The 26,770-nt window shown below is 34.0% G+C and overlaps 1 protein-coding gene across 3 annotated transcripts in view; it reads right to left on the bottom strand.

Moving 5' to 3' along the window:
- Positions 1 to 8,852: 8,852 nt before the first annotated feature.
- LOC106054324 (leucine-rich repeat and IQ domain-containing protein 1-like) overlaps positions 8,853 to 26,770 on the bottom strand; it is a 38,487-nt gene continuing 20,569 nt past the window's right edge. For all 3 annotated transcript variants that reach the window (XM_056043529.1, XM_056043531.1, XM_056043530.1), the window contains exons 13-29: positions 26,125 to 26,277; positions 25,152 to 25,302; positions 23,907 to 24,100; positions 22,809 to 22,936; positions 22,051 to 22,124; positions 21,283 to 21,382; positions 20,752 to 20,913; positions 18,730 to 19,602; positions 18,091 to 18,184; positions 17,225 to 17,274; positions 16,212 to 16,478; positions 14,559 to 14,653; positions 12,810 to 12,917; positions 12,173 to 12,305; positions 11,037 to 11,091; positions 10,170 to 10,257; positions 8,853 to 9,029 (exon numbers count right to left, since the gene is read on the bottom strand). In XM_056043529.1, coding sequence (XP_055899504.1) covers positions 8,911 to 9,029; positions 10,170 to 10,257; positions 11,037 to 11,091; positions 12,173 to 12,305; positions 12,810 to 12,917; positions 14,559 to 14,653; positions 16,212 to 16,478; positions 17,225 to 17,274; positions 18,091 to 18,184; positions 18,730 to 19,602; positions 20,752 to 20,913; positions 21,283 to 21,382; positions 22,051 to 22,124; positions 22,809 to 22,936; positions 23,907 to 24,100; positions 25,152 to 25,302; positions 26,125 to 26,277 — 2,844 coding nt within the window. In that variant the 3' untranslated portion in view covers positions 8,853 to 8,910. The remainder of the gene's footprint in view (positions 9,030 to 10,169; positions 10,258 to 11,036; positions 11,092 to 12,172; positions 12,306 to 12,809; positions 12,918 to 14,558; positions 14,654 to 16,211; positions 16,479 to 17,224; positions 17,275 to 18,090; positions 18,185 to 18,729; positions 19,603 to 20,751; positions 20,914 to 21,282; positions 21,383 to 22,050; positions 22,125 to 22,808; positions 22,937 to 23,906; positions 24,101 to 25,151; positions 25,303 to 26,124; positions 26,278 to 26,770) is intronic.

Raw genomic sequence — 26,770 nt, 5'->3', positions numbered from 1 at the left:
CCTAAAGCTCATTATTCATAATATTTAAAAAAAAGGACCTTTTGAATAATATTGTACTTGAAAGATATTCTAATATGAATTTATAGGCCCTTAAAACATTGCAAATAAAACCGATTTGTTCCTTGAAAAGATAAGATACCCCACATATTTAGATTTTGTCTTTGAGGATCGCCGCCGAAAAAAAAATTATTCGATAAATAATATTCAATAACATTGTAGTATAAGTTGTGAGTTATAGTCCCAAATTTATTTAGCTAGAAAAATATCCGATTGAGTAAAGGTTAGGAAAAGGCGACTATAAATGTATTTTTTTCGGTTTAGAACTCATCTCAATCATGATTCTTATACTGAAAAATAAATTTCGTTTGAATTCTAACTTTTCCAATGCAAAGTCTTTCTTAAAATAATTATGATAAATTCATGTGAAATTACATAAACTCTGGAAATGGGAGGGGCGGTAGAATGAAAACGATTAATCCTCGCTCCTTTAATAATTTCTGCTAAAGATTGCATTTGGCATTAAAGAATAAAAAAAAAAAAAAGTAGGGCGACTCGATATAAGAATTTAATTTATAGTATATATAAATTATATTAGTGGCAGATTTTTTACATTTTGAAATTTCCAAACTATAATACTAAAAGAAAAAGTATTGGTTTGTCCGATGGGGGAAATGCAATTGCATATATTGCCCTTCCCACCTATTGCAACCTTTTTTCATTTAAATTTACTAATGATAAAATTTGAGATTAGAGTATGGTACGACATAATATACAATGGGTTCACATATCAATACGTAGTTTATATTATATAGATATTCAACTAATTTTGTTCACAAACTATGATTCTCCATAAAAATAGGACCGCCCCCCCCCCACTCAGAGGGCTAGAGTGGGAATGGCAGTACTTGCAATCGCCCTCCCCCCAACACCACCGAATCGACCAAGATACCAGAAAGGGAGCGACATAATATAAAATTTATAGATTAATTCAACTAATTTTGTTCTCAAACTATGATTTCTCCATAAAATTAGGACCGCCCCCCCCACTCAAATGGTTTAGGTGGGAAGGGCAGTAGAGGTATTCGCCCCCCCCCCCCAAATGGTAAACAGGGAACGACATAATATAAAGATCGGTTAAAATATCAATAACAAGTTTTAATCATATAGATATTTAATTGATTCTGTTAGCAAGCTGTGATTTCTACAAATAAATTGGACCGCTCCCCCCCACTCGAAAGTGTATGGGGGGGGGGCGGGATTGATACCATTGCCCCCTCCCGACCCCACCAAATCGGTCAACATACTAGAGGAGCGGGCGAAATAATAAAAAAAATAGGTTGAAATATAAATAATTAGTATATATTATTAACATAAGTAATAAATTTGTATACCAATTGTGTGAATTCTATACTAAAATTCGTCCGCCCCCCCCTTCGGGGGGGGGGGTCGGCCGAGTGGGGGGGGGGCGATCGCCCCTACCGCCCCCCCCCCTGGATCCGCCAGTGCCCAGGGGGGCTGAGGGCCTTGCACTGGAACTTTTTGCCGCGTCATGTGGCTGGTGAGACATATGTGAGCTCGGAATGTTCGGCTGCACACTGGGGCAAGTTATTCCAGCTGGAGCTAGTGTCATTGGCCTTGCTTTTCTTATGCCAGCTCTGTTCTCTTTTCTCAGGAAATTATCCATGTTACGCTTATCAACTTTCAGTTTGCCAAAAAAATGTTGCCTTTGGCGCACGTTCGTCCCCATACGGGATATACACCCTTCCTAGCGTAACTGTCGAACTATCGGCATCTTCCTACACTGACAACGAGAGAATGCAAACTTGAAGCTTTTCTAAGCATATCTTATGAACGTCTGTCTTAAACTGGGTTCAAAATTTAAGATAAAGCAAATTATTGTCAAGTCTACATAATTGTTTCACCTGCTAACCAAATATGTTGAAATGGCATATATAGAGAAACATGGAAGTACGAAGCGCCTGTCATGCTGTTGTTGAAAGTATATATTCTTATAATTGTTCAGTCATTTCATTCAGTTCTGCATTGAAGGGATTTATTTACAACTAGTCGACCCACGGCGTAGCATACGCCGCTATTTTGCAGGGCCGCTCTAAGGCCACAGCAACCTATGCTACCGCAATGGGAACCGCACTTTCATAGGACCCGCACTAATTCTATGTGTAAATGATTAAATTAACTCTTTTTCTCCGTAATTATTTACCACATTCTGATGGAATCAACGTTGGTATCGTTAGTTATGAGAAAAAGAGTTAAACCATTTTATAACTTATAACAGATTCTCCGTGGCCGCGTGATTTACCAGGAGCTCCTGGAAATCTCCTGAAATTGCAAAATCTCCGAAATTATTAAAATCTTTTGAAAACTCATACAAATATGCTGTATTTCAATATGTACTATGTGTCCTCCTTTTTTTTTTAGGACGTGTACTACCTGTCCTCTTTTCAGGTCATGTACTACGTGTCTTCCTTTTTAGGTTGTGTACTACGTGTCCTCCTTTTTTAAAGGTTATGTACTACGTGTCCTCCTTTTTTAAAGGTTATGTACTACGTGTCCTCCTTTTTTAAAGGTTATGTACTACGTGTCCTCCTTTTTTAAAGGTTATGTACTACGTGTCCTCCTTTTTTTTTAAAGGTTATGTACTACGTGTCCTCCTTTTTTAAAGGTTATGTACTACGTGTCCTCCTTTTTTAAAGGTTATGTACTACGTGTCCTCCTTTTTTAAAGGTTATGTACTACGTGTCCTCCTTTTTTTAAAGGTTATGTACTACGTGTCATCCTTTTTTAAAGGTTATGTACTACGTGTCCTCCTTTTTAAAAGGTTATGTACTACGTGTCCTCCTTTTTTAAAGGTTATGTACTACGTGTCCTCCTTTTTAAAGGTTATGTACTACGTGTCCTCCTTTTTTTAAAGGTTATGTACTACGTGCCCTCCTTTTTTAAAGGTTATGTACTACGTGTCCTCCTTTTTAGGTCATGTACTATGTGCCCTCCTTTTTTAAAGGTTATGTACTCGTACGTGTCCTCCTTTTTTAAAGGTTATGTACTACGTGTCCTCCTTTTTAGGTCATGTACTATGTGCCCTCCTTTTTGAGCTCGTGTACTACGTGTCCTCCCTTTTTTAAAAGGCTTTGTACTACGTGTCCTCCTTTTTTGAGGTCGTGTACTACGTCCGGCAAGCATTGATTGGCCTAAAGGTTGAAAATGTCCAATATTCTGTGTGCTTACTGCAACGGCATATTATCTGACAATCGAGTTAAGTATTTTATACATTTTGGTTTAAACGCTCAATACAATATCTAAATACAATACCTATAGGGATGGGGGTATTGATGCATATAATGTTAATTTGTTTCACCTCAACTGCAACTTGAATAGAAAGAATATAGATTTTTGACATCTCCATAAAGCCTCTAGCAGAGTAAATATTGATTGTGTCTTCAAGACAGTTCAAATGAAACCTGTTTCTCAAAGATGATCAAGCCATACAGTATAGTTTGCCTTTTATGACTGTGAAGCAGGTCATTGTGATACTGTTCCTCATTTGCTATGCCGTCTTTTTAGGTGATAACTGGTATTTTTTTTTATCTATAGCAATTGCTAGAATACTCCTCTTCTGTGGCGTCACTGGGGGGGGGGGGGGGTCCGCACCTGGTGACACCCGTTAGGGGGGATGGGGACACCCAAGTGAAAAAAAAAAAAGTGCACTTTTGGAATAACTGACAATTTTTTTAAAATATTAAGTGTCATTGGCTAAGTATTGGAACATGTTATTCACATATGATAAATAGATCTATAAATATAATTTTAAAAAATATTTCGGCTAAACATATTTAATTTTTTTAAATAAAATTTTTCAAATAGTCTATAACGTTACATCATACTTTATATCAAAGCAGACGTGAAACCTTTACTTTCAGCTGTATGTTAGCTGCGTGTATATAAACAATGGCTTTGATTGTGTAGCAACGTTTTTATCGAATCTATTGAACTAGTAGCTTGCAGACTTAGCAGAGTAATATCAGGATGCCAACCAGATAGTCATTGTTCAACTAATGACGACATTCTTCAGGCCTATGTCAATTTGGTAGAATCAGAAAGTAAATAAGCGACAATTGAGATTTCTGATGATGATGTAATTTCAGATATTGAATGTAAAAGAAACTCTAGCCTAGAGGGAGGAAATGTTACAATGAATCAGTTGAATGATATAGATTTCAATAGTTTAGGGGATAGTTTCTTTTTGTCGTCTGCCCATTTCCCGCACTTTTCCGCAGAAAATTATCCCGAGCAAAAGAAAAGTACACCAGTTGTTAAAATAATGGTACTAATGCGTCCTGTTGAGGATGATTTAGTCACTTAATAGTAAGAAATTGTATGGTTTTTGTTGTCAACTATTTTCAACTAATTCTCTAGAAATGAAATACAAATTAGTTACTTCATAAGTGGTGGGTATAAAGTCCGAAATTGGAATATCAAAAGACATAAAGAATAGTCATCAGGATTGGAAAATTGTAAAACAAGAGCATCCGGCATTCCGGCTACAAATACATTTGACAAGGAAGTCGTTGCTATGATTGATGTAAAGAAGAAAAACAATGGAAGGATAAATTGCACAGACTGTTTCTATAAAAGCAAAATATTTGACATTTGGTAACCATATTAACAACAAGTTTTTATTGAATATAGAATTTCCATAAGATGATGTAACTGTTATGCAGACAATACCATAACTGAAAGTGTATCTATAACGTTTAAAATTGTTTTAATTTTTTAGAAAACCACGTAAAAGATATACTTATGAGAGTCAGAATTGTATTTTGTATTGTGTTTGAGAGTATACCAGACATAGTACACTGATCAGATTCATAAGTTATATGATTTTAAGGGAGGAAAAAACTGATATACTTGATATAGATATACTTGCTATAGATATACTTGCTATAGATATACTTGCTATAGATATACTTGATATAGATATACTTGCTATAGATATACTTGCTATAGATATACTTGCTATAGATATACTTGCTATAGATATACTTGCTATAGATATACTTGATATAGATATACTTGATATAGATATACTTGCTATAGATATACTTGCTATAGATATACTTGATATAGATATACTTGATATAGATATACTTGCTATAGATATACTTGCTATAGATATACTTGCTATAGATATACTTGATATAGATATACTTGATATAGATATACTTGATATAGATATACTTGATATAGATATACTTGATATAGATATACTTGATATAGATATACTTGATATAGATATACTTGATATAGATATACTTGATATAGATATACTTGATATCTTAAAATGTCTAGAAAGAAGTTTGCTTAAATGTATGACATGTCGAGATCAGTAATATAAACAAAGCAGCTTCGGTGTATGGAGCCATAAAGGAGTACAGGAAATTTTAATTAATACATATGTATAAAAGTTCCTCTTTCAGACCGTGTGGTCTATAGGGCAGACCAGCACAACGACCAAGCGCCTTTACTTTTCTCCAACTAATGTCAGGTACCCATTAAAGCTGGGTGGACTCAGAGGTGCCCAAAGATCCCGAAATTAAAAACCCCAGTCTTCACCAGGATTCGAACCTGGGACCCACGGTTCGGAAGCCAAGCGCTTTACCGCTCAGCCACCGTGCTTACATTAGATGTGTATAACATTCACTTAATCTATGTGGTCAACATTCTTTTTCAGAAAATGCTTCTTGCCTTAAATTTTCGGTACTTTTTTCGTTCTGAAATTAGAGCCTTTAGAGGTGCAGCATAAGATCTATTGCCAGATGTCTTTTATTTTACCTATCTTTGCTTCATTTTTTTTTAGGGAAAGATATACTAGAAGGTCAAAGATACATAATAGTAGATCTACCTTTAAAATATTGACAAAGTGGGGGCTAATTAAACTTTTTCTGTATATGTTCAACTAAGGAGCAGACGACACCTTCATAACGGAGCAGACGACACCTTCATAACGGAGCAGACGACGCCTTCATAACGGAGCAGACGACACCTTCATAACCGGCAAATTTATTAAAAATAAAATCTTTAAAGAAATTGATTTTTAATGATTGATACGTTTTCAAGTTTGAAATCCAGAAAAAAAAAACATTGTAATTTACTTAAGGTTGGATTGTTGCACAATTGAACTATAGATAAATTGAGCAAATTGAATTTTAAAATTTAATTCACACTCATTTTATAGTTGTTTAACAATCAATTCATGTAGTTAATATTAAAGTATATGTATTATGGCTCAACAAACAAAACAATCAAAAAACACGAAATTTTTCCCTGGGGGGGGGGGGGGAGCGGGGGGGGGGGTTTGACACCCACCCTAGTGACGCCACTGCTCCTCTTCTTAAAAAAAAAACCCCAGCCCCTCAGCAAGTCTATGTTTATTACGGAAATGAAACTATTTAACTTTAACATCTCTCTCTCACACACACAAAGAGGGTCAGTAAGTAAAGCGAAAGAGAATTGAAATTAAGGTTCGTAATGTACAGAGTTGCATCTGAGTTCAATGAATGCACAAGTAGGCCTGTAGTAAAGGGAGTGTTTGTTGTAATGAGAATAATCTAGCAAGACTGCGACTGCTTTATTGATGTTTACGGAAATACGCTGTGATTACAAGGACTCTTTTCTCAATAAAAACAACAAAACAGAAACATCCACATAAATAGAACATGACACAACTTGAAGAGTTCATTGACTGACTACACACAGACATCTTGATCCTTTTCATGTTTCCTATATATGCAAATAGTCCCGTTAGTATTGTATATGGAATGTTTATTGTAAAAACATACTATCCAAAACAAGTAATAGAGTCAAGGATGTTTACATTTTATTTAGAAACTAGCACACATGAAAACAATGAGTTCCATGTAAGGCCTGGGGCGATGTACCATGAAACACATCAGACAAAGCTGGCTTTTCTAATTAATTACAAACATAACTTTTTATTTGGTCACTAGTTGAAAGCAGTCGAATGTCTTAATGTACTTAAATATAAAGGATGATGTTTGGTACTAGGATATAAACATTTACACAAGTTTGAGCTTGGCCTCATTAGGTTACGTACTCATCACAATTCTGCTAAGTAGTACTTTACAAGTGGATGTTCCACTAAAACTACTTCAATACTAAAGAGTACTTCAATACTAAAGAGTACTTCAATACTAAAGAGTACTTCAATACTAAAGAGTACTTCAATACTAAAGAGTACTTCCCATTACTTCATACTCCATTGACAATTATTCAACAACTGGCAGTTATCTCACAGAATTATCACATTTTAATTTTTAAAAAATATTAAAACGTAGGACATTTCACAAAGTGAAACAAAAAACCAAGACATTCACATTGAAAAAAACACAAGGAAACATGCAGTCTAGTCTTGCAGTTAATGCAATGTTCTGAGCATGCTGTAACATTTTTACTAAATAGTCCGTAAAATTTATTTAGCTCTAGAATTCAAAACAGATCAAAATAGTTCAATAAAGTGTCAAAGCATAGTTCTGCTGCAGAAGCGATAAAAAAAGAAAGAGCATAAAGGGAGACAATGAACATTTCTTGAATCAAAAATTTCACCTAACAAACTATAATTCTAGATTTATATTTTATAACAATTAAAAAAAAATTGCTAGTCATCAAAGGTTACCAGTGCCTAGAAATCAGAAATAAAATTGGCCTATACTTACAATTTGAAAAGTTAGATTTGAATGGCTGTTACAATAATAATAAGGCTTATCTTCGAGTCCGAAGATTTAATGAGGATTGCAATACCCAGACCCAGCCCAAACCTACATATTTTGCCACCAGGTAAAACCATTGTCCACCGGTGGTCATTCTATATTTTCTTTTCGCCATCTACATCTGTCCTAAGCAGCGGATTTTCTTTTGGTCTAAAATGTGTATCCTGCGGCTTTTATAAGTGATCTCCATCTCTCTTTTTCTGAAGCCTCCTGCAATCAGGTGCTCTCTTTTATGTTAGTTAAAGCAAACTGGCGCCTAAGCTGGTCTTTAAAGCATTTCCGTAGGGGATCTCTGTTACATTGACCACTTTTCAGCTCACCAAAAAAAGACTGCTTTTGGCAAATATTTGTCTTCCCATGTGACAATTAGCGGAATGTAATAACTATCCATGAGCAGGTTCTAGATCACATGATTCAAGAGACTCCAATAGTAATTAATTTACATTGTCAGACACTTAGCTGTAAAGTATTTGCACAGTAAAGATAAGAATGATTACTTGCAGCCAAGATTCAGGCATTTATAAATACAATATTGCCTAACTTCACAGTCCCTTAGAGACTGAACTATATACTAAAAATAAAAAACAATAAGTTCTGTTTCTGTGGCTCACAGTTAACAAGGATGTCATGTGGCCAGCACAATGGCCAAACACCTTTATTTCCCCCAACTAATGTCAGGTACTCATTCGAGCTCGGTGGACTTGGAGGAACCCTAAAGATCCAGGATTCAAACCCAGAAGCAAGATAGATGTCCCTCAGCCAAAGCACCTCCTTAAACTATATACTATCAGAATGATAATTTTTTAAAAAGGTGAAGGGAGATTTGCATAACTAAAATAAGAAAGAAAAATATGTTTTTGAAGATGGCACTTGTGCTCCAGACACAGACGAATGTATTATAGAAGTTGATAGTGAGGAAAATGATTCAGAATTGAAGCAGACTATTAAAAAAAACAAAAAAAACAAGCAAACAAAAAGCATTCATTACTTCACAACTAATAACACAGCCGCATGAAATCAATACTTTAAACATCAGAGCATTTAAAAAAACAATTATGAGCATATTAGATGAACTAGTGGTCAATATGATGGCAGCAATGTTTTCTTATAACTTCTGTCCTCTCTTTTTGCCACCTCCCCAGCCGACACTCTTGTCCACGGGGCTGTCCCTAAATGAGATTCTGTCCTGCTTGTGAATGGGCGGGAGAAGTGGACTGCGGTCAACTGTGGAAAGGAGAAAAAAACAACATACAATTGAACAGATTTAGGACAAGAAATTTGAAAAGAAATTAATCCTCACTGAATTACTTATATTACATTATATTATATATCTTCACTTCCTTTGCTGTTAGGTTTCAAGTCTTGAATGAAGGTATAACATAAAAGTGTATGAGTGTCTAGAAATATGATTTATGGAACTGGTAACACTTTAGCCAACACCTCTAGCTGAACCAGATTGCTGAATAAGCATCAGTTGGGTTTTGAGCACTTAAATAGGTTTTTACAAGAAAATGAAAGCCCAAAAGGAAAATTGAATAAAGTTTAGGATTATTCTTTGAAACAAATATTTTAATATTCTAAGTGAACATCTCGAAAGATGAACAGTAGTAGTCATTTCTTTTCATCAACAAATGAACTTTAATCAAACCTCGTCTCTCTAATGTATAGCACATAAGTAATGTCAGGTCACTGAGTTTCCTGCCACATTGGCTTGACTTATAGTATCAACAGAATTAAATGTCAGGAACAATAGTAAAGAAGACAGTGCCAGATTTAAGGGAGGCAATTGAAACAAATATGAAACAAATACAAAATATGAAGTAACCCCCGGGAACTACACCAGAAGGAGGCCTACACAGAAGAGAAAAATATATCCAAATTTTTACAGGTCAGAAATGTAATTTTTTTTTCTAACATTTTTTCATATTATAACAGCTGGCAAAAATGTTGTGATTAATAAGTGTATGCTTGTATGCATGCTCAAAATAAGTGTACGCTTGTACGCATGCTCAAAATAAGTGTACGCTTGTACGCATACTCAAAATATGTAAATACAGCTCCGGATTTACAGCAGTTTGTCTACCAAGGGCCTTACCCTCCACATATTATTAAATATTTTTTTTAAAGGAAAGAGAGATTAAATTTACAAGAAATCTATTTATTTCTTCTAAAAATAGCATGCTTTTAGATATAAGTATTTTTATTCATAAGGGGCTCTTTATTTAAACTTTTGAAAGCTGATAAAGGCCAGCACGTACTTAAATCACTGAAATAAGGTACAAAATGTTTCTGATTTATGACATAGTTTTCTCCCTTTTGATTATTCTGCCTGTAGTGAAAATAATTAATACAAAGAATACTTACTATTCTCATCTCCAAAAGAAAATCTCCGCCCAACTTTTTCACTTCCTCTACCAACAGATGGCGCCTTATGATCAGACATTGGACTAGTCTAAACAAAAAAATTATAAATATAATATATATATATAAATGAAAAATTTAATTCTACACGCCAAATGTTATTGTAGTAATTATGATAAATAATACATTTTCTGATCTAAAAACAAATGTGCTGATTTAAAAGTATTCTGACCATAATGTTGCCTTATCTGTACTAGAACAATCCCACCAAGGGGCTGCACTAACATGACCAACAAAGAAATTATCAAGTTGTGTCCCTTGTTTAATCTTTTAAACAGTCTCACATTTTTACAGTGAATATCTATTTAGAATGTAACGTAAAAAAAGTATAAAGTTCCCCTTTCAGACCTTGCGATCTATGGAGCAGATAATGTAAAGGTCATCTGTTTTTGTGGCCCACGGTTAACGAGGGTGTCATGTTACCAGCACAATGACCAACCGCCTTTACTTTTCCTCAACTAATGTCAGGTACCCATCAGAGCTGAGTGGACTCAGAGGCGCTCAAAGATCCCAAAATTAAAAATCCCAGTCTTCACCATGATTCAAACCTGAGACTTCTGGTTCAGAAGCCAAGCGCTTTCCCGTGCTTTTTACCCAGCACTTTTGTGATGTCACCTGATATTATGTACAGATGACCTTTTACTGGTCAGTTGACTACTCTGTCAAGTGTGAGATTATACACACTTATAATCAGCCTGATCCCTCTCCCTTATTTTACACACTGGAGTGTTAGACTAACACACTAAATAGGCTGTTCTATATAGCTTATACAAATTAGACCTGTTAATCTTTGTTGCAGTTGCTGCTTACCTTTCTATAATCAAATTTGTCTATTTTATCTTGTACAATTTCATTATTGGCATGGCTATGGTTCCATGATGGGAATAGAAGTAAAATAAATTGAAATTAATATAATTATACCAAAAAGGTTAAAAATTTTAATATAACATTTCCATATTTTAAACATTTAAAAAAAAAAGAATCTTAAATATTTGTCTTTTGAGGTACTATGCAATAATCACAGTTCTAAAGTAAACGTGGGAAAATATAGACATAGTTTTAAAAATAATTTGATAACGAGTCCTAAAAATGTTTATAGACAAGATCATCCATCATGTGTAAACAGTGAATTTATCATCCAAACAATTGTTTTTTAAATAGAAAGAAAAACTTAACTATACAAACTACTTTTAATGTAATCTACCCTTACTAAATGCAGCTCCCAAACACAGAGACGTAAAAATACAACAACAAAAACTAACATGCGACTAATAAAGAAACAGAAAATAAAAAAAATATTTCTTTCAACCTTTCTCTAAACATGAGTGAAAATGTAAACAGTACAGTTAACAAAGACTTGCCTTCAAAATACCTTCCAAACATAAAATTATTAACAAATATGCTACAAAGAATGCACTTTATTTCTATTTGAGGCAGTTTTCAGCCAAAGTTTTTCTTCTAATTATGTTTTCATTCAAAATTGTTTTTATGCTACCAATCAGAAAGGGGGTAGAAAAAAGAAAAAACCCAAACTTCAGCTCTGCTTTAAACTTCTATTTATCCAGAAGTGACGTAAAATACACTTAGCTCATCTTAATTTATATTGTAATGAATGCATGAGTTTAAAAGTCTTTAAAAACATTAACGAAAAAAACCCAAACTTCAGCTCTGCTTTAAACTTCTATTTATCCAGAAGTGACGTAAAATACACTTAGCTCATCTTAATTTATATTGTAATGAATGCATGAGTTTAAAAGTCTTTAAAAACATTAACATCAGGACTTGACACAATTTTATAGAAAATTTGGATGTAATGTGTTTAATCAACTAATTTTACATTTTTCAGACATTTCCATTTTTGCTCTATCAACTTATGGATCTGCACAAGACTTCTTTCTTTAAAAGATAAGCCTGTAACTTGTGAGTAATTTCTGTCAGCAACTAACCCTGGATTGATGCGTGAACTTGAGATTGGATAGTCACCCACTTGTGTATGTATCCACTCATATGTTCGGTTGATACGAGAGTTATCCTCTCTTTGACGAAGAAGTTCTTGCTGGATTACTTCCTCTTCCCTTGCTAAATTCAATGGAGAAAAAAAAAAGTTAGATGAATATAAGGGTGTCCCAAAAAAATAATTTACTGAAAATAGAATGACTGCAATATAGCATATAGTTACATCTATAGTAGTTGAGGACCAAGGCCATTGATTTAAAATTGACATCTTCATATGAGCTACAAAAAGAAAATATGGGAAAAAAATAAATGGATGGAAAGTCCTGTCAATGAAAACGAAGCTAATCCTGGCAAAAAAAAAAGGAATGGAAAAAGACAGTCAACAGAGTAACTTGTGGTGTCCCAAATGATTTAACTCTTTCTCTCCGTAATTATTTACACATTCCGATGGAATCAACATTTGTATCATCGGTTAGGAGAGAAAGAGTTAACAGACAAAGGAAAAAGGGTAAGTAGAGATTAGTTACTATCATATTGTTTTTTTTTAATGTAACATTGTTTGAACAATAGCAAGAGACTACATTTCAAGAAAAGATCACTCTGTTTCTCTAGACAACCAAAACTCACCTTGAAAGTATTCCTTTCTTGGTAAAGTTTTAACATTGGGAGGTCGCACTGAAGTAATTTTCCCAGACTCTTCTAGCTTTCTGAACAGCAACAGTCTTTGTTTTGGATCTGAGAGTACAACACAAGGAATTGAACTTTAAACTGTGGACTAAGGCCATTTTCTATTTATGTATGTATTACAAAGAGCAGGGTGCCAGGACATCCGCTCTGTTATCAGCAGCAGACGCCTTGGCTGGCTTGGCCACATTCGTAGAATGCCAGTAGGTCGACTTCCACAGGACATCCTGTATGGCGATCTAATAGAAGGCAGGAGAGCCGCTGGTCGCCCACTTTTACGTTATACGGATGAATGCAAACGCGACATGAAGCTCTTTAAAATCGACACTGGCAACTGGGAAGAGGTGGCACTGGACAGATCCACATGGAGAGAGAGCCTAAAGGAAGGGTCACAGATTGCAGATGTCATACACAACAGAAGCAGAAACAAGGGTGAAAATGCAACGGCGCCTGGTGATTATATATGCCTAACCTGATATCGCAGCTATGTATCAAGGATTGGCCTCTTTAGTCACACAAGAAGTTGCAAAGGGAAAAGATTGTCTCTCGAGATGTAAAATGCCACAGAGATATATTGCTTTAATACATAACTCACACTTGTAAAAATAAATATTAAAGTACTAATCATTATAAAACTAGAAATGTGTTTTCTGGTACATATTGATGTAAAACAAAATTCTCAAAATAAATTCTTTTTTAAATTATAATGTAAATAAGTAGAAGTCACATTATTATCTTCTTCCATCACCATATATACAATTAATTAATACTAAACTAGATTTTACTTGATGACCAAGACTTTGAAATATTGCACCAACCAAAGAAATCAGTTACATCTCAAGCATGTACATTGTTAGCATGAAGTTTGTCCAGACAGAAACAGCCGTCAGCAAGGATATGTTTTGTTTTGTTTAAGATGTTTTGGATGTTCAGAAAGATTATTATACCCATCCCAAACCTCCCACAGGACGAGATGGGATAGCAGTGAACAGAGTTTAGTTCGGAACCATCCAGATGAAAGTCCAGAGTGCCATATTACCAGGTTAATAACCGAATAGTCCCTAATGTAGTGGTCCACTCCCAGCAACAAGTGTTCAACCTTCCTCGACTGGAAACAAAGACCCCACTGACTAACACACTCTCACTCACAAACAAGGAAGACTAAAACATTCAGTTCACATCAGGTGCAGACTGTTCACATTCAAATTTTGGGAGTACAGAAACCAAGGGATAAAACTCTTTCATACCAAAGTTACAACAAATAAACAATACATTCAATCCCTCCATGCATGCCCCTGACAGTGTGCATTGATATTGTAAAATTAGTATATTTTCCATAGTAAATGGTGTATTTAAAATGTGTAGTACAATTGCATTATGTATCTTAAAATAAAAATATTTCTATTTCTGAACACCAAAAATTATGAATATGAAATTCAACCAGTGAATGTCATCTTCTGAATTAAATTAGTAAAACCTAAAAATTGTAGAGAAGTTTTTATAAATGTTTTACGTAGTCATTTAAATGTGTAAAACAATTAAGCGGAAAAAAAAGAGAGAAAGAGACATAGGTTGAAGACTTAAGAACAATGAACAGATCTATATGATCCTGTTTTTTTTAAAGCCAGGTAAGAAATGTTTTTTTTTCAGTACAGAAATAGAGAAAAGTGAAATCTATAAAAAAAAACTAACCAAGTTTGCTCAGTTTGCGTTTCCTCTCGGCATTGTATTTCATCTTTTTGGCTCTGGCCATCATTAGCTCCGCAGTGTGAGAATCTTTAAAACCCCTGAAAACCAACATTTATTGTTTCATTAACAGAATAATAATAAAATTCTGGGGGTGCAACAAAGCATTCATCACTAAGACAGAATCCTAGAGCATTTCAAAATGTGTTATATATATATGTATATGAGTTATAACAATGGTTATGCTTTTCCTGTATGTTGTAAAATATGTAGTTCACAGCTGGGCTGCCTAGCCAGGGGAAATACTGCATTCCTCATTAATCTCAGACTCGAAGACAAGCCTTTTATTATCTTTAGTTAGTTGGCCTCTTAAGTCATAGAATGCCTAAGGTTCATGTGACTGTAGAGCCCCAGACATTTCCTCCACATACATTATATAATATTGCCCATGATATTGGGCAATCTTTACTTACCATGTTACAGAGCTATTCGTAGTTCATTTTGTTATCAATACATATCATCAAAGGATAGAGTTTTCTTATTTTTTTAGTGGTAAAGCGCTTGGGTTCCAAACCGGGTGTCCTAGGTTTGAATCCTGGAGAAGACTGGGATTTCTAATTTTGGGATCTTTGGGCGCCTCTGAGTCCACCCAGCTCTAATAAGTAGCTGACATTAGTTGGGGAAAAGTAAAGTCTGTTGGTCGTTGTGCCGACCACATGATACCCTTGTTAATCATAGGTCACAGAAACAGATGACCTTTACATCATCAGCCCTATAGACCACAAGGTCTAAAAGGGGAACTTTACCAACTTGATATGTCATATTGGATAATATTTTTAATGAACACTTGACTTTCCTTAGAAATTATAATGAATTTCCAGGAATATAGCCAAACTTTTTAAAATTTATACTTAGACTTGACACTTTTTACTACCCCATTTACTATGGAAAATATACTAATTGACAGAATATCAATGAACACTGTGAGGGGCATGCATGGAGGGATTGAATGTATTGTTTATTTGTTGTAACTTTGGTATGAAAGAGTTATATCCCTTGGTTTCTGTACTCCCGGGTAATGAATGTGAACAGTCTGCACGTGATGTGAACTGAATGTTTTAGTCCTCCTTGTATGTGAGAGAGAGTGTGTTAGTCAGTGGGGTCTTTGTTTCTAGTCCAGGAAAGTTGGACACTTGTTGCTGGGACTTGACCCGTACACCAGAGACTAATCGGTTATTAACTAAGTTATTCTGACAGTTACTTTTAGAGTTTAGTAATGAGATGTAAATGAGATTGTACTTTGAGACTAAAAGTGTCTTACATGGATATATTCAGGGATAACTATTTGTATGGCCAGCTACATTTGGCTGGATAGTATTATTATTCTTAATTCTTTATGTTCATTAAACTACATGTCTGCTCATATCGGGCTTTGTTGGTGTGTCGTAATCTACACCTAGATGGACCCACGCTAATGTCAACCAGTGAGACACTGCATTATTACAAGCAAAAGGACGTTACATTATAGTATCTACAAGAGTCGACCAAGTTATAGTTTTCCTAAGTACCCCTTGAGCCAAGTAAAAAAAGAACCTCAAAAAACCCTTAAGCCCATCTCTTTAAATAAAAAAACAAACAAATATAGTTAAAACATTTTACCAGTCTTGTAAAATTTCATCCATTTTGGATCTGGCTCGACTGCTTTCAACAGTTTCTGCAGCACTCGCTACTGTCGAAGGCACAGGGGATGGGTGAGACAAAGGGGGAATGACTTCATGACTATTTAGTTGCTGTGAATTCCTTCCCTTGCTTTCTGTTATTAAATTACTCTCTCTCCAGGCCTGCACTGGTTCACTGGGAGGAAATGGCTTGATAACCCTAGACATGTCATTGTTTGATTGAATCTTGCGCAGCACTGGGTATGAACTGAAATATCAAGCAGATATTTATGATACAAGCATTCAAGATGTTTAATCAAAAGGTTAATCAAAAGGTTGTATTTAGAACGAAATTGATTGAAAGGCTATTTTCATTATTTTGCAAGAATAGAGCTGATGTGGTGGGTGAGTGGGGTCCTGGGTTTGAATCTCGGTGAAGACCAGGATTTTAAATTCCAGGATTTTTAGTGTGCCCTGGAGTCAACCCAACTCTAATGGGTACCTGACTTAAGTTGTGGAAAGTAAAGGCAGTTGGTCATTGTGCTGGCCACATTACATCCTGCTCGTTAACCATTGGCGTAAGAAACAGATGACCTTAACATCATCTGCAATATAGATAGCAAGGTCTGAAAGGGGAACTTTTTTTTTTTGTACTAGCAAGAATAGGCCTAGATGAAAGTTCCCCTCATGCCCCTATTTGATGTACTATTACACAAAAAAGGCTAGTCAATAAGTTCTGCAACAAAGTCAATTTATCCATTAGATCACATTCAGGTCATTAATATTACTCTATGCATATTATTGTGTTAAACCAACTTCAAGATAAATCATCCTCATTTAACAACTGAATGTTTTTTTGTGTAAATAATTTTCAAATTGGCTGTAGCTGTATCATTGTTTGTATGAATAGAATTTTTTATACTTGGATTTTATCTACAGCACAATGTGCCAATGCTTTCAATGGACTTATCATTAAAGTCTACATAATAAAAAATAAAAACCAACTAACTCTACCTGTGTGGTACTTGCGGTTCATCTGTTGGTCTCCAGCCTAAATCTAGGAACTAAACAAAAACAACATTGCAATAATTAAATTGAATAATTAATTAAATAGTTTCTCATAATTAAATTGTCTAAACTTTTATAAACCATCAAAAAGATCAAAGTTAGAATTTTCTTTCTTAAAATGAGCTGCAACTAACTCTCAAATTGTTATATTTACGAAACAGATCAAAATGTTATTGTATTGAGGCCTGTGGTTTGCGGCATAAGCTGTCAAACTCAGAGCCTCATGTATAAATTCCAAAAAAGCTAAAAAATTTTTTCTTTTTAAATCTTGAGCATCTAAAAACTTTCATCAAAATGTCGTGATACCACCTTCCTTAATCGATGTACATAAATCTCAGAAAATGTAAGAATTATTGATTTCTTTTACAACAAATTAAAACACAAAAAAATACTAAAAAATAAATCTGAATTCTTCACAGTTTTATTTTTCCTTGGCCTCAACCTTCTTTGAATATTATTATTTTTAAATTCAGTATTTCCATGCACGTTATTTGTCTAGGACAAATGTGCATTCTTTATTTGATTAAACTATTCCAAAGTAAAGCCACTAGGATGTAGCAGTTGGACATACATTTTTTGTTTGTACTTAAAACTAATTTAACTAGCATGTCTCCTCATTCAGATTTGTTCCATTCTTTTATGTCAGGCAGAATCAATATTTAAAAAAAAAAGTATTAATTCAACTTAAAATATCTTTCTTCTTCATCAGATAAGTGCTATCCTATCATAGTGATTTAAATTGTACAAAATGTCTTCATTATGGTACACTAGAGGCAATGTACAAACAAAACTTTATTATTAATCATTATTACTTCATCCAGCTCAAAGTCCATTTCCAGATATTTGTCAATATCAAAGGAAGTTCCCTCCATGTCGACAAGCTGATCTAAATCAATCTCATTCAACCTGTGGAGATGCATATAATTATTATTGTTATTGTTAATGTCAATAAACAATTAGTAAATAAACTCGGACATTGTAACAACATGAAATCAGAGAGGGCAGATTCTAATAATTTCTCATTAGCATTAAAAGTTTAAAAAACTTGACACAAAATAAATAGGTTTGCTTAATATAATTAAAAAATACACAGCCAGGTACTGAATTCAATTATCTAACTTAACTCCAAAGATCATGGCCAGGAACAGAATTCAATTATCTAACTAAACTCCAAAGATCAAGGCCAGGAACAGAATTAAATTATCTAACTAAGCTCAATATGTCATGTCCAGGTAAAAAAAAAATTAAGTAACTAAGCTTCATAAGTTGCAGCCACGAAAAAATTAAATTGTCTGACTAAGCTCCATAGGTCAAATATTTTAATAATGCATGTTAAACTAAATCTCAAATGTTCTCAAAATGTTGTGTCAATTAAAGCTATCGGAAGATTACTTCTACCACAATAAGACAAAAACTAGAAGTTTAACATACATGAAGATGGTAATAATTACCAGTTACTCTTTTCTGCCTGTTTGATGTTCTCCCTTACAGCATTTGATTTCAATCCAGGAAGTTGATTGTTGTTATCAGAAGCATTCTGGACACTGCCTTTAGATACAGCATCAAACCTTTCCTCTTTTAAACTATGTGCCCCACCATTAGCCAAGTTCTGTTTCTCTAGAGCCATTTCAAACAGGTTTTTCTTGCTAACAAAGTTGGTGGACGATGTGTTTGGCTGAAGACCAGATGATGCTGAAGTCAGTGATGGGATGCTTACAGCTTCATTTTCAGAATAGCTATTGTTTACATTTTGCACATGTGCATTGCCTTGAGTGTGATGAACCACTTTTCCTGCTAGTGCTAAATTAAACTTATCTTTCTCATTGATGTAAGCCGTGATTGATGGCGGGGGTAGCTGGGAAAACCCAACAGACCCTGCAGGGACATCAAAATTTTCATCACAACTGTCACTATCTGAAAAAATAGAACTGTTATTATTGGGCTGGGAATCTAATTTTTTCCCTGATCTCAAATGACTTTTTGTTCCACTTGCAAATTTCTTTAGAGCCTGATTTTGTTTTTTCCCAATGTTGTCAGACATGACAGCATTGGATTCAGAAAAAGTTTTCTTATAGGAACCATTAGTAACTGTGGCAGTAGAATGTTTGTTTAGGGATGTGTCAGAATCTCTGTTACTCAAAAATGTCACATCAGCTCCATGGGCATCTGTGTTGTTGGACTTGCTTGCGGGGACAAATGTATCTGTGCAACCATATTCATGGGCACTGCGATGCTCAGTAGCCATTCTGAATGATGTTTCACAGTAAGAAAAATGTATCTGGCAAACCAGTTCACTGCTGACTTTTGATGCTGCCAGGTAAGCTCTGCAAACAGAAGAAAACAAATTGAGGTCTCATTATTGAGGTCACTGTGTTCTATAGGAATACTAAACAAGGAAAGTTTCCATAGTATTTTTAAAAATATAGTCTTATAAACATTAATTAACATACATGTAATTTTATGGGTTTGTAAAAAGTCTGACCTATTGGTTAAATGTATGTTACCCAAATTAGTCCATCCACTCTTTGACTAAATAGGAATAGAAATCTTAATATTAAGTTTAACTTATTTAAAAAAATATATAATTTTTTCAGCAAAGTATGATCAACCACAAAATTCCTGTGGAAGGGCAGGGAGCTTGTGCTAAAATAGTTTCAAATTGAAGATTTTCAAGATGACAACTCCAAGTGCATATCTTAAAGACAATTTTTGCTTTAATGAAGTTAAAAAAAGAATTATTAGAATCAGGAATAAGAGGCAACAGGAAGCAAGTATTAAAGACTAAACAGGTTTTACAATGGATGAGGCAATAAGAATATCATAAAACAAAAAATGGCCAGCAATTTCCTTGTGTTCCTCAGAGTGTCTGATGAGCTATGGAAGGAAGAGTTTTGATTCAATTTTAAGCTTTTGGATCCAGTAAAATGAAGTAAACTATTGTCAAAATATAAGCAAAGTTCCCCTTTCCGAACTTGCGATCTATAGGGCAGATAATGTAAGGGCCATCAGTCTCTGTGGTCATTGGTTAATGAGGGTGTCATGTGGCCAGCTCAATAACCAACCACTTTTAGTTTTCCCCATCTAATTTCAGGTACTCATTAGAGCTGGGTGGATTCAGAAGTACCCTAAAGATCCAGAAATTCAAAATCCAAGTCTTCACCAAGGCTTAAACTCGGGACCCCAGGTTCGGAAGCCATGCACCTAATCACTCCACCAGCATACCCCGTGTTGTCAATATATACTATTGAAATTACACAAATTTCAGATGACATTAAATAGGCACCACTCCTGATTTTCCCCTTTAAATTGAACAAAAAGAAAATCTTCAGATAGAGTACAGTACTTGATCTGGTTCTCCACAATAACCAACCACTTTTACTTTTCCCCAACTAATTTCAGGTACTCATAAGAGATTTAATCTTCAGATAGAGTACAGATAGAGTAGAAATAGAGTACAGATAGAGTTACAGTACTTGATCTGGTTCTCCAATTCTGTTCTAAGAGTGGTGTGAAGAGTAATCTGGGCTGAACACATCTTGTGGAGCTCTTGGTTACTGTCAACATCCTTCCTGGCAACTGCAGAGATCTCTTCTCCATTGAAACATCGCAAATAACTCAACTGGCTTGTTAGTAGACTATAGAAGAATGTATGATAACAAATATTAAAAATCTGTTATTTTAACTATAGGTTTTTGTTACATTGGAATAAATTTAAAAAAAAATCAAGTTTACATTTTTTTTATTCAATCGCAAATGAATATGTAATTTTAACTGAAAAAAATAAAATTTAATAATATAAAAAAATGTCAGTATTATTATAGTTCAGGTTTGAATAAAAGAAAAAAAAAGCAGTTAAAAATAAAGATATAAAGGATGTTAAATTATAAATCTATTATTATTTTTATTAACAATTACAACAAGCTAAAAGTAATCGTTTGGCTGAAATTGGGATGGAAACAAAAGCCAAGACTTAATGTGGAATCCAACTAGAAAGCACAGCTCACCTAGTACCACTCTTGTCCACTTCACTCACTGGATTTCCTTCCAAGTCCAATGACTCTAGCTGCTTGGTGCATTTCAAAACTTGAATCAAATTGTCTGACTCTGTATAAGTTACAAATAAAATGCCTATTTGAAACTTTAAGTTATATTTAAGTTAAATATTTTACAATTCTGTAATAACGTTTTAAAAAAATGATTAAATATCATGTGTCCTAATCATGAAAACTAGGTCTTATGCTAGCTACAGAGATAACCTTGCATGTTTACATTAGCTGTTGTTAAGCTTTTGGCATTCAAGAACAACTATACATTTTCAACCTTAATATCAGACCACCAATGAAAATATTGTCCATAGCAACATTAAAGTGATAGAAATTGAATTTAAGAAATATCTGAAGGGATTATATAATGACAACACAGAATTGTTTATTTGGGAAACTCTTAGGAAAATATGTTACACATTCAAATAGCTGTAGATCTAGTTTGTCTTATTCCTAATCTTATATCAAAAGACAATTTTCTTTCAAATAGCATCTGTAGATATCTAGATATTTAGAATAAGTTAAACCCACATTAATAATTTTCAAATATGGAATTAGTTATATATTAAGTGCATACTTCATAACTCATGTCAATGAAATAGTCTGCTCTAGAGATAAGGAAATGCAGGTGATCCATCACTAGCTGATGTTTCTCTAGTAACATGCATGCTGTTAAAAGTGAGAAAAAAATAATAGTGTTATGAAATTTAAGAGCCTGTATCAATTTACCTGTAATTTGGTTCCCACTGACATCTAGATGTTTCAACATAATAAGATGATTTAATCCATCAATGCTCTCTAGCCTGCAAAGTAAGTAAAACCATAAGTCAAGTTGATGTGTTGATGACAGAGAGAATATTGAGACAAAGTAAAACCATAAGTCAAGTCTGAGTTGATGACATGATGACAGAAAGCTTATTGAGACAAAGTAAAACCATAAGTCAAGTCTGAGTTGATGACAGAGAGCTTATTGAAACAAAGTAAAACCATAAGTCAAGTCTGAGTTGATGACAGAAAGCTTATTGAAACAAAGTAAAACCATAAGTCAAGTCTGAGTTGATGACAGAAAGCTTATTGAGACAAAGTAAAACCATAAGTCAAGACAAAGTAAAACCATAAGTCAAGTCTGAGTTGATGACAGAGAGCTTATTGAGACAAAGTAAAACCATAAGTCAAATCTGAGTTGATGAAATAGAGCTTATTGAGACAAAGTAAAACCATAACTCAAATCTGAGTTGATGACAGAGAGCTTATTAAAACAAAGTGAAATGTCTACTAGTAGAATATAAAAAAAATTATTTATGTTAAATTGAATTTAGCTCAAACTACAAAAATAAAACAATGCTAAACAAAATTAACAAATAATGTAGCCTTGTAATTAAACTCAATACTAGACTGCTTGGAATATATCATTAATTGTTTCTTTTAATACACTATGTTTCAAGACTCGATAAACTCGAATGATTATGAACATTATAATGACTTACATATTCTCACTACAGTTTACTGTGTGCAACAACGGAAGCCAAAACTTGCTCAAATTCTCTAAAGACTTGATACTGTTTTTTTGTAAGAGGAGAATTTGAAGCAGGACTTGGTTTTTCAGTTCAGGGACCTATATCGTTTAGAGATAACCAGAAATACTTATAATAGGTCTACACTTTTTTAAAACCACAAGCTTCTAAATTAATTGGATTAAAACAGAATTTTGATGTAACAAAAGAATTCCATCCATCTTTTTATTATCTTTATCTTCTCATTTCATACCGTTTTCTTAAAGTTCCATTACATTTTCCCAGCATTTATCTAAATCACTTTCTTGTCTTTTTCTCAATGCTGTTATTCTTAAAAATATGCCTTTTCAGTGGGAATCACATCTTCAAAACAGTGGCATAGCCAGGGAGGAGGGAGAGGAGGTGAAAATGTGAAAATTCCCCAAATGAGTGTCCGAAATGTGTTTCTAAATTAAATATTATGCCATTATTTCATGTCATCATGTTGAATGTCAAAACCCCTAAAGAGGTCCGGTCTGCCGGGCCCCCAAATTCCTTGCTACGCCACTGTTTAAAAATCATAATGTAAGCAAATATTAGATTGTGATTTACTTAAAATTATGGCAACTCCTTATAGTAGGCTTATAGGTATCATAAGTACATTTAGTTTAGTACATCCATTGGAGTTGTAATTGGTAACTCTATTATATTAAGTTATTTATCACACTTTACCCTTTAAAGTAGGAGGCATGGTGGCTGAGGAGTAAAGCGCTTGGCTTCTGAACTGGGAGTCCCAAGTTCGAATCATGGTGAAGACTGATTTTTAATTTTGGGATATTTGGGCACTGCTGAGTCCACCCTGCTATAATGGGTACCTTACAATGGTTGGGGAAAAGTAAAGGTTGTTGGTCATCGTTAACTGTAGGCCACAGAAACATGATCTTTACATCATCTGCCCTACAGACCACAAGGTCTGAAAGGGGAACTTTACTTTTTTTTTCTTTACACTTTAAAGTTCCCTTCCAGTCCTTTAGGGCAGATGATGTAAAAAGGTTTTCACAACTTATGATTTATTTTCAACTGGTAAAGTACCTCTAACAGATTGTTTGATGACAGATCTAGTCTAGTCAGCAAGCAGAGTTTCTGGACATCTGAAATTTGTTGCAGAAAGTTATGAGACAGGTCCAATTCCTGCAATGTGACAACCTTCTCCAGACTTTCAGTGCTGATGACCTGATTGTAGGATACATTGAGGGTATGGAGCCTGCGCAGTGAAGCCAGACCACCTGAAAAATAGAAAAGAAGACCATCTGATATAACTGGTTTTAGGATTTCCACTTTTGCTATTACTGTGAACAGTTAAGTTAAGATTTAATCTACGGCCACTTCAATGGCATTTTAATAATTTGCAACAAAAACAAGAAAAACATTTAAAAATGTATTTTTTTAAAAAGACAATACCTCCATCATTAAACTTCAAATATAATAAAATAATTAAAAAATAATAACTTAAAATTATTTAATCAATTCTGGTATCAAACCTGTAACAACGCTCAGATGTATTAGATTTAGGTACAAAAATATAAGCTATGCTTATAAACTTAAAAAAAAATTGAAGCAGCTTTAAATTTACAGTTATCTTATAATTACAGTAATACAGCGGACTATGCCATGTCAGTTCATATAAATCTCTAGCCAAATTTTCATTTACTTATTTTTTACTTTGAACAATTATAACAGTCAAACTAGAGTTTTCCCCAAGTTGTCAACAAGCTATTAATTCTTTTCTCAGTGATATCATGAACTGTTAAATTTGTAGGAAAATTGTTCGAGCTGTTTTTGAGATCAGCTGTCCCCCCAGCCTCCATAAAGGAATGATTTGAATAGAGGTGTTGTAAAACAGTAAAAGAAAATTATAGAGATATTAAAAATGTGTCTTTTTAAAAACAAATTAATGAGAAAGAGTCAACTAATAAGCTAGGATTCTGGTTTTAAGGCAAAGTGCATATATTTTGATTTTTTACTAGACATAAAGGGGATGCCCTAAACTCTAATGGGTATCTGAAGATTGCCAGGAAATGAGTCCAAAAAAAGTGTGTTTAAACTAACTATACTTCAGATGCTCTACATACTTTTAAATCTCAAGTTTTAAAATTAATTAGAATGAAATTATAAATAGATGCTAACAATGCATTACTTTTATATGAATCAGTTCTTAATGATGTGAACACACAAATGTAGTGCTACAAAACTAAACTTATTTCACAACCTTATACAAAATAATGAATATATAGTTGTTTTTTTTAAATCTCAGAATTCAGTGATAGCAACAGTTACCAAGCTTTGTGATGTTGTTGCTGCTGAGGTCAAGCCAGCGAAGGTTGATGCAGCCATCCAGACCATGAATAGCGCTAAGTTTGTTGTGTGCAAGTTTGACGACTTGAAGACTTCCCAGATCTTTCAGGTCCACATACTCTATATCATTGTACTGGAGATGAGGATTAGAAACATTAGAAAATGTAATCTAAATAGCTGTGAGAAGTTTTCTAAGCCAGAACAGCCTATTTTAAAATAAATAGCTTATACAATATATATATATATATATATATATATATATATATATATATATATATATATATACAGATAAGATAGACCTTTAAATTATTTCAACCTATTGATTCATTAAAAAGAATTTTGTTTTTTAATTTTTTATATCATGCTCTACATCACTGCCCTTGTCAATTTTTATTTAAAACATGACTTCCAGACATCTTAGGTGATAAAAAGGAACACAAATAGTGATGCCAATGTAATTCCAGCCCCCATGTGGCCTCTTTGTGGAAATATCTCCTGGTGGAAGCAGATAGGGAAACCTGGACCCTTTTACCCTTTCAGGTTACTTCTGTGAGCCTTTAATCTTTTTTTTTTTTTCGCGCGCCCGTGTGTGTGTGTGTGTGTGTGTGCATGCGTGCGTGTGCATGTGGGAAAGACCTGAAAACCCATGGCTGGAGTGGCACTTCTTACAGGGCATTGTGGCACAGAATAGGAATAAGAAGAAATTCCCTGTGGTTAGGCAGCAACAAATTCTACTGCTTGTAATGAGCCAGCATATCAATCATAGTAATGTTTGTCGATATCATGGAACCTTCGAACAGGATTTAAGGTGAAGAGCTCCCGGTCCACACCTGTTAATAAGGAGAAATCCTTCCTAACAGTCAACAGGATTCTCTAATGGATTTTGTTTTAAGCTTCAACTGAAAACTTAAAAAAAAAAACAGCCAGTTATTCAGTGACATAACAATAGGCTCACCTCAGCGTTAACATAAACTAAATGTTTGCAGTTGGACACACTGTCCAGACAAACCAGATTGCAGTGTGTGATGGTCAGGTACTTGAGGGACCAACACTGGCTAAGGGTCGACAGGGAGCATCCTGGAAGGTCACACAGTGCCACAGATGAAACCTGAAGATGGGTAAATATAAAAAGTATGTCACCAAACTCAAGATTAACAAAAATTAACAAAACCTACAAACAGAAAAATAAGAAACAAAAGTAATACATAAATATGTTAAATCATGCTCACAATTTGAATAAAAAAATAAAAATGTCTATAATTTTCTAAAACTATGTTTTGAAATATTTAAAATAAAATGTATTTTTTTTTTCTTTGCCATTTTTTTTATACCCATGGTATCTTAATATCAGGATGTAGTAATTTTCTTTTCCATTAATTTTAAATATCTGTGTGAATTAGTATTTTCAAATAAATGAAAAAAAAATTAAAAAGCAAAATAATAAATACACATACACAACAAAAGATTTATTGAAGAAATATTTAAACTAATTTTTTCTTGTTAGTATGCTTTACAAGTTTCAGGCTTTCATTTTTTTTAAGTGACCACACCTCTTGCAAGACAGCAGGATTCAAACTTGGAATCATTTATTACTTGTAAGA

This window comes from Biomphalaria glabrata, chromosome 10 (genome assembly GCF_947242115.1).
Source record: "Biomphalaria glabrata chromosome 10, xgBioGlab47.1, whole genome shotgun sequence".
In the NCBI taxonomy this organism is placed as follows: Eukaryota; Metazoa; Mollusca; class Gastropoda; family Planorbidae; genus Biomphalaria; species Biomphalaria glabrata.
Note: the sequence above shows the minus strand (reverse complement) of the source record. Positions and strands in the feature narration are given on the sequence as shown.